At 40.5% G+C, this 9,185-nt stretch overlaps 1 protein-coding gene across 2 annotated transcripts in view; it reads right to left on the minus strand.

The window, feature by feature from the left end:
- Nucleotides 1-2,867: 2,867 nt before the first annotated feature.
- Nucleotides 2,868-9,185, minus strand: part of UBE2QL1 (ubiquitin conjugating enzyme E2 QL1) — a 19,161-nt gene continuing 12,843 nt past the window's right edge. For both annotated transcript variants that reach the window (XR_014026220.1, XM_081326106.1), the window contains exon 2: nucleotides 2,868-4,163. Coding sequence is in view for 1 of the 2 variants with exons in the window: in XM_081326106.1 (XP_081182232.1) it covers nucleotides 4,032-4,163 (132 nt within the window). In the remaining variant the exon portion in view is untranslated. The remainder of the gene's footprint in view (nucleotides 4,164-9,185) is intronic.

The raw sequence follows: 9,185 nt of genomic DNA on the forward strand, positions 1-9,185 counted from the left end.
GTCACAGCCGAGCAAGACACCTGCCTGTCTGCCCAGTGGCACTCTTCCTCCTGTCCAAGGTTTTCATTGTTGTGAGCATTTCTGTTGAGGATTGGCAGTGGGGGTAGGGGGGGTGTTTGGTTTTTATTCCCCTCGTCTGCTGGGTAGTTGCAGCAGGTTTCGGTCACTTCACATGACCCTAGGACACTGTGACCGTCATAAATATGAATCAGTTGCCAAGCATCTGAATGTAAATCACAAGACCCTGGAGATGCTGCAACATTCCAGCTGATCGGCGCTTCTTCTGGGCTCAGCAGATGTGCTGGGATCAGCGCTGAGCTCCAGTTGGAGCCTGGCGCTGATCCTGGTGCTTCCACTGAGCCCTGACAGCCCCGAAGAAGCGCTGATCCTGGTGTTTCTGCTGAGCCCTGACAGCCCTGCAGCTCCAGCCATCTCTCGCTCAGGCTTGTGCGGTGCTGCCACCAGTTCACTCATTCCCCTCCTCCGCAACCACTTTTCCAGGATGGTTGCGTACCACCTGCCTGGTGCTAATGTACCACAGGTGGTACCCATACCAGTGGTTGAAAAGTCCTGGAATAGAGAACCAACTGGAGCATATGGCAAATGAGGAATACTAGTTCTGTGATTCCGTCTGGTCACAGTGAAGTGAAATGTGCAAGGCCCCACCTCTGCCCCAGTTCCCTTTGCTCACTGAATTGATGTGGACATCTTCAGGAAGGGTGTTCTCATTCCTTGTTGTGTCAGGTGCCGACTGAAAGACAGGCACATAACTGAGGAATAATATACATGAATGGAAAAAAACTGCTTCCTGTACATTATTCTTTTTGTAGGACATGAAGCTCCACATATTAATTCTTAGTTACATACCTGGCTTATATTTATTTTTTGCATTTATTCTATATCCACGCAAGTTATGCATGGTGAGATTTCTAATATACCTGAGCAAAATGCAAATTTATTTATCAAATTTCAAGGCTGCCCGATTTCTGAATGATTCTGGGTGGCTTACAATTAAAAAGTTCAATCATATACAGCACATAGCATAACCAGAGGCTGTATTCACAATAGCCCTTTTATGTAAATTCTATAAACTTTATAGTGAAGCTTGCCACCCTGATCTTATCCATGTGTTTATGTTTATTCCCATGCTTAGTATTTATTCACTGTGTGCAAATGCATCCTTACAAATCTGTCCAGAGACACCAGGTGGAGTGGTGTATTGTTTTAATAAATAAATCAGTATCCATAAACCTTACCCCAGTCCAACTTCAGTCTCTATTGATCTCCACCTAGGCACATACAATTCTCTTGCCCCATACATAGTTCAACCCACTGTTGCCCTTGCAGACTGGTTATGCTGATGCCTCCCACCACCACTCTGTCTTTCCATATGTAGTTAGGCAGATGCATATGTTCAGCTGTTGCTTTGTAACTCTGCCTTGGCAGCAGCTGGCCTCAGATAGAGCAGTTAATGGACAAACGTCTGGCATAGCTCTTCCTAATGATGGCAGTGCTCCTGCTAAACAAGCACATCCCAGTGTTGTAGCGCTGCTGCTTTGCTATTACCAGGCTGTTCCCTTTCCTCCTCATCTTCTGGACCAAAAGAGGAGGTTGTGGGCAGCTGAAGAAAATCAGCTGGGGAGGGAGCAACACATTTCCCACTTCATCTCTCTTCCTAGTCAGGAATTTATTCACAAGAACATGAAATGCCGCCTCAGGGCCAAGGCCAAACCATAGAATTTCATCCAAACCCAGTCTCCAGTGTGGTACTGATGAAAAAGCTAACTGGTGCTGTGGAAGAATACAGCTGATACATGCATTTTTGTATACCTAATTTTCTGTATATAATAGATTTTGTTTATATTATTTTAGATATTTACATTTGGAGGTGAAAGATTTTTCTGGGTTGGAAGTCACAAGATAGGTTTTTGTCTGGTGGCTGCCCAAAGGTTTTCAGGTGATGTAATATCACTGGAAACAATTTTCTGGTGATGCAATACAGGAATATCAATTGAATAGGTGAGGCTGGACATTTCCAGAGTAATTGTTTGCTTTGTTTGGAGACATGAGAATTTAAGAGTAGAGATGAGAGTGTTACGTTGCACAGAAGTTTCATGTTCTGATTCCTATCCCAAAATATCATGCCCCCTCCCAACAGAGCAAAAACCATATCCCTCCTTCAAATTAAAGTCAGATATCGGCAGTGTGAGGGGGACCATCAAGGGAAGGCTATAGGCTGCCACCCTATGATATCCAAAGGAGTGCAATAACGTGCAGACTCTGTTCCTTTCCTTTTAAAGTTGCTCACATCGAACTGTGTAATTGAAATGCCGTAATGTGCAATGTTTTTTGTATGTATGTCACCCAGCTTTCACAACCACACAATGCTGTTTACTTCCATGGTCTATGCGAGGTAGTATTTCTTCAGATGTTTCCCTGCCCCCCTTTGCTTGTTAAGTCTTGATTTTTGGCTATCAGCCAAGAGGATACAATTCCCTACAGGCAGCGAATTACTCTCCATATCTTTTAGAGCAGTGAAAAAAAAATTTATTTGCTATAGACCTCTTCCCAGTAGGAAAAAAAAATCAGATGTTCAAGCGGAAAGAAATAATACTCTGTATTAATATCATCAACAGCAGCAATGGTATTAAGCAATAAGCTTTCTTTTTTACATACACATTGCTAAAATCTGTGTAACCTGAACAGGTTTTTGACAGACCAAAGCCTCAGTCTGAAATTTACTCATTAGGAAGTATTATAGCTGTAACATTTCTAATGTTACACTGTAGTGCAATGATTTAAAGTAGAATGATTTAAATATCAAGACAATCAAATGGTTCAACTGATTTTATTTAGAATGGGTCCAATGCAATTTTCCATTTGGGTTCCATATTTCAGATTCACCCTTTGTATCCCTCAGAACACTATAGGAAGTCTTAAAAATCAGTTTTAATATAAGAAAGAATGTGAATCCTTAGTACCTGCTTGACATTTATATACGTTTCTGACACGGGACTCAAATGTACTGTTTTTTATCTTGTCAAAAGGAAATCCAGGCATGCAAATAATTCTAAAGATGCCTTATTTTTTTTAAAAAAAAAATCTGACTTAGTTTTTGTAACAGGTCTATCGTTTCAAGCTGAATACCATGCATTTAAGGTTAAGCCTTCTGCAATCTGCTTTTGGCCATTGCAGAAGTGAACAGGAAAATATGCTCACCCTACTGGGAAGATGAGAATTATTTGGCCACCAGTTCCTTGCAATCTCCCACTTATGGGCTCCTCCAATTTCTACCTGACCTTCATGGGATCAGACTGATTTTACTGGTGAACAATTGCACTCCACATATCACACAGCTAGCACATTTTGACACACAGAGTGCTTTTCCTTTTAAATACTAGTCTTTGTGTCTTTGCTAGAATCCTGACTTTTTATTTTAATGAACATAAGGTCATGTTACAGAGCACAAATGAGGTCTAAAATTCAGCCACAGCAGACCACGGCTCCACAGAAAACACATCTTCAAGGTAGGTTGACCTGCTTGAAAAGGAGATTAAAAAAACAGCACAGCAAACATGGATCTTCAATGCACTGTTTCTCTAATTAAATATTAACGGCTTCATTTCACATTTAAATGAATTAAGCATCAATGGATGGACTTTCCACTACCACCAGCTGTTGTTGCTGTGCCATGGGGAAAAGCAGGTGACAATGTGGCTCAGATGGGAGAAGGGGGACATGGTTGATAGGGGCAAGTGATCTCAGCATCTGCACTAAAGTGACGTAAGATGATCCACCAATCATTCACCAGTTTCAAAATATAATCTTCTACAGCATTTCCCTTCCTTTCCTTTGTAAACAGATCTGCTCATAAATAATTTGGATGTCTCCGTGACATTCATGATACTTAACAGAAGCTGAAGTAGAAAAGGATGGATGTGGTATACAGCATCGAGAAAATGTCAAAAAGTACTTCATTTTTGTGGTTGAGTTGTGTTGTTTAGCGTCTGATGAGTGGATTTCAAGTTGTATCAGCCATCAGACACGGGAGGAGTGACCCATCCATATTTTTCATGGGTCTTCACCAAGCTCTTAAAAGTTGCCTCAGCTTCCTTACGACTAAAGGACTTTTTAGATTTTCCAGCTTTTCTGCAGATGCGGCCCTGAAAATAAGAAAATAACCAAGAGAAGAAAATTTAGGAATCTGGTATTCCACAGATACTGGCAATAATAACCACACTTTATTACGTATTGGAGCTTTCCATTGGCAAAGCTTCTCTTTACCAGAAGACACATTGATGACATTTTTTGTCACAAATTTCTCTAGCTGTCCCACCCATTATTTTCTATGATTCTGGCTCACTTCTGCCCTTTTTTTTCCCCCTGGAGAAACTAGCGGAAAATGCATGGAAGTGTAACAACCCACCACATTTACTTTCTAAGTGCTAATATTATAAACAGAAAGAATGCTAGATGCTGTTTTTAAACTTTTGTGTTATGCCAGTTTCTTATTTGCATATTTTGAAATCCAAATACATGAAATCGGGTGGAAATGCACCCTGTTGCCTACCCTTTTGTAGACTGCTTTGTGTCGTTACTACACAATATTTCAAGGATTATGTGGGAAAAAATCAGAAGGAAACACAGTAATTTAGAACTTTAAAAAGCATTTCACTCATATTTCTAAAAAAACATTAATTCGTAGCTCTACCATCTGTCCTGAAAGTCTTTAGAGAAAACGTCACACCCCCAACAGTCATTTCCAGGCCTTTGTGTCTTTGCTTCAATATCTATGTTCTGCCCACCTAACACCTGTGTTACATCTGCTACTTATCCACTCAACATTATTTCTCCCTTGGAATATAAGAACAGGGGTAATAAAAGCATTATCCCCTTCTTGCTCCTTCAAAATTGTATTTGGGAAAGGTAAAGGTAAAGGTCTTTAAAATGCACTATCCTTTAACTTTGTGTGCAAATGCTGGGAGTGTGTGTGTGGGAGTGTGAGTGGAGATATCTTAAACCGTAATGTTGGCTTCTTAAAATGTTGGCCATTCTTAAAAGGGAAGCGTAAGACATTTTTATCTGTGAAATGGAAGATTCTATGCAAAAGACCCACAGTTGGAATGATAATAACAAAATGACAATCTTTATTCTTTGCACTTTCTTCATCTCTTAATAGCTTTGTAAGCCATAGCTAAATTTCTAAGCTAGGTTAAATAACTTTGGGGAAAAAGGTAAGTTAGGAAGTAGAAGCAGAGATTCAAGGAGCATTTTCTGTGAGTTTGGAATGTTCTCCCTTTAAATAAACAAACTGTGCAGATCACTTTTTGTGGTTTGAAGGAAGAAGTCTGTTTTAATGAAACTTGTTCAACATTTTTCAAGTTTTCTTGGCATGATATGGCAATCCTTTTTTCAGGATTTTTTAAATGTTAAGTCAAGCCTGCAGCCTTGGACCTTCCAGATGGGGTTTATTCCATCTACTAATGAAAGCCAACCTGCTTAGCATTTTTGATCAGCTAGGGTCAGCTAGAGGCCACCATTTTGGTTCATCCGCTAAAACATTAAGACACTTGAATATAATGATTAAGAACAACCAAATATGAGATGCAGAATACACAACTTTTTTTCCGTAGAGGTATCTTAAAAATACTAGACTGAACTCAGCAAATCCCAACAACATTGATTATAGTAAAATCACTATGCCATCTTAAAAGTCTTGTTTTGTTTTTCTATACAAACTAGGTCTTAGCAGGAAACAGCACCTGGGTAACCTTGTTTGGGTTCTGAAACAGCAGTTTGATACTTGGGTGGGAGATCTCCAAAGAATATCAAAGTTGTAGACTGGGAAGTTAAAAAATCATCCTGGACAAAGGCAATGGAAAGCGCTTCTTACTGCTGCTAAGAATATTACTTGGGCATGTCCATGAAATCCAGGAATCCAACTTTATTTTAAAGCACACTTTGTGTAATAAATGTACACTACTTTAGCCTTATGTAACTTTGAAAGGAACCTCAAACTGCTCTTTGCTAGAATGCAAGAATTTTGTAATCACCCCCTGGCCTCAGAGGACTACAGTTTCCAGAATTCCCCAAGAAATTCTTATCCTTAGGTCTAAGGTGCAGCCATGCCTAGTAAATCTATTACAAAGGAGAGCTGTTCAGGGACATGAATTTCAGAAAGGAAAGACAGAGATAGGAGACAAAGAGAAGAGACAAGTAAACAAAGAAGGAAATAAAGACTGTAAGAGAAAGTTGAAGGACAATTTATTTAACTAGCAAATTGGAAATGTCATATACACATGCACAAGAAAGTACTACGGTACCTGTATGAGGCAATATCCTACAGGAAGTATAGTGGAGAAAATAAATCGAACAAACAAAATGGAGACTACTCCTCCCACCTCCATCTTTTTGGCTATGACCAGGGTCAAACCCAGTTCATCTCTGCTTAATCCCATCAAACCCAAAATTGACCCTCCCTGGCACTGTAGTTTTAGTTTAACAGAAGCCTGTATGAAACTCTGAACTTATGAAATCACTTTGTCTCCGTTTGCTTCTCTGCATCCTATGATCTCTATGGGTCTTTCCCAACTACTGAATCAAATTATTATCCATGCATCCTTGAATTGGCAGAAGGCACGAAATTGCTGTTCCTCACTGTGGATCTATATTGTTTCTTCCCAGGCACATTCCCCCAGCACAACTACCTTTGCTAGGAAATAAAGCCTCATAGATATACACCCCTTAAGGTTGGGCTTAAGGTGTTGTGATGGGTTTGGAATAAGGGGAAAAATGCTAGTTTAGTAATAGTACCGTTTATGATAAGTTAAGGCTGCTTCCCAAAGGACTGGAGATGGCATCAAGGAAATGTGGGAGAAAATTCCTGTTGCCAAGGAGCATCTGTGTTGTGGGTAGATGGAAATGGGGGCATGGCCCAAAAGTGACTCAGAATGTGCAATAAAATGAATGAGTACAGGTGTTTGAATATTAACACCTCTCCTACCTACCTCCTCTCCTAGCTGAAAAGAGAGAGACTAATAAAGAAGCAAACAATGGATTGGGTGTAGAATTGGATTGAATCGACTGGATATAGAAGGGATCTGAGAGAAAAGGACTGGTATTATGGAAGGCTGCTTTCACATTCTATAACTTTGGGGACCTTGGGAGAGAAATTGGCTTCCCCATAAACAAATGCTATGAACTTCTTGAAAAGGTTTACCATTCAGGAACAACTTGTTTTAACCATGCTAGATTCATATGTAATCCTAGACTAAAAACACTGAGTTTTACCTACAACACCTGACCCAATTCCAACTTCATACTAGGTCAAAATCAAACAAACCTCATCAAAAGTGACAAACGCTTCAGAGAACTTGTCATCCTTCCTAGAATTGCCATTTGTACTCAGTGGGGGGAAAATAATCACTTTATGATAATTGTTTGTTCATGGTACCTGCAGTCAGCTTTGTTTTTCAAAACAGTGGCTGGAGTAACTGATCTCCATTTACATTTCTTATGAGCTATTTGTTTGCCTGGAAATATACTGCCTTTCTGAAAGTATCCTTCTTACTTGCGAATTAATCGGCAATGAAAATCCTGGAGAAAGTTCTAAAATGATTGCCCTGACTTTGGAGCATGTTGACTGGAGAAAGAGTTCACCAGTGCTCAGGAGGATTTTAAATTTACTGACTTTACTGCTTATATGTGCTTAGTATAATAAAGTTCTTTATGGGAAAAGTGCTTGTTTCACAAAAGACATGTGTTTGCTTTTTTGCATGGTTTTATACCCTGCCCGTCAAGGAGTTCGAAAGCATGCAACTGAGAGTAGATAAATAGGTACCACTTCAATGGGAAAGTAACAGCGTTCCGTGAGCTTCATCATGCTGGCCACATGACTATGGAAGAAGCTTTGGACAATACTGGCTCTCCTGGCTAAGAAATGGAGATGAGCACTGCTCCCTAGAGCTGGAAAATGACTGGACAGGCTGAAGAAATGATTTTTTTTTAAATTTAGATTTCTGTTTAGGTGTAATGAAGTAGTAAGATTTTGATAATAAAACACTATGTGGAATAACAAAAGATCCGGACTTCAGCATTAGTTTCAATATGAAACCCTCTTGGCAATTCTGCTCATAAACTCAAATTCCAGGCCATAGGATACCTTCTAGCATTCGCTAGGAGCAATTTCTCTGGTTCACTCTCATGCCTCCCCCTTATGACTCTATTTCTAGAACTCACATAACAAGGCAGTTACTACAGAAATGGTCCCATTGCATCCAATTTGCAATAACAAGCTGGAAGTGTTTTTGTCTGTGCTCTCCCCCAACTTCCCTTTGCTCAGTAGGTTATTCCTAGGGTGTTGTGAGTTCTACTACTCTAAAAGGTAGTAACTCACAGTGTTACTGCATAAAGGCCCATGCATTAAGCCAGGGGTGTCAAACTCAATTTCATTGAGGGCCACATCAGCATTGCGGTTGCCCTCAGGGGGCTGAGTGGATATGGCCAGGGTGGGCGTGGCCTACTGGGTGGGTGTGGCTAGAGTGCGTATGGCCTACTGGGTGGGCGTGGCCAGCTCTACATTGTTCGCATCAAGGGTGCCTATGGGGGCCTGGGCAGGAGTGGGACAGATCTGAGGGTCTCTGACAGAAGGAGGGTCTCTGGGCCAGGGCCAAGGCAGTGGGGGCCGTTCCCTCAGTTTCCAGGATGGCTTCGCGGGCCACATGAAACCACTTCACGGGCCGGATCCGGCCCCCGGGCCTTGAGTTTGACATGTCTACATTAAGCACACCACTTGCAATTTTCCAGGGTAGCTGACAATAGCTGATTATTCACATTAAAGCCCTGTTGAATGCATAATTAACAATATAACTTCCTCTGTTCGTAACCATGTTAACTATTTAAAAATTATCTGAAAAGGAGAATTTCATAAAACCAGATTTGCTTACTTCGTCTTGCCAGTTTGATTCCCCTGCTAATTAAAGTGAACTGTAAAACTTATATTCTATGGTGATTTCTGACTTGACTGCAGCATTAACTTGATTTTTTCCCATTACCTGAACGTGTTCAAAATAGGGTAAGGCATATACGAACAATGGCAGGCACACTAATTATTACATTTTAAAAAAACCCCAAAAATAACATAAAACGAGATTGAAACCATTGTTGCTACAATCTGAGGTACCCAT

This window comes from Vipera berus (genome assembly GCF_964194415.1).
Source record: "Vipera berus genome assembly, chromosome: 3".
Classification (NCBI taxonomy): domain Eukaryota; kingdom Metazoa; phylum Chordata; class Lepidosauria; order Squamata; family Viperidae; genus Vipera; species Vipera berus.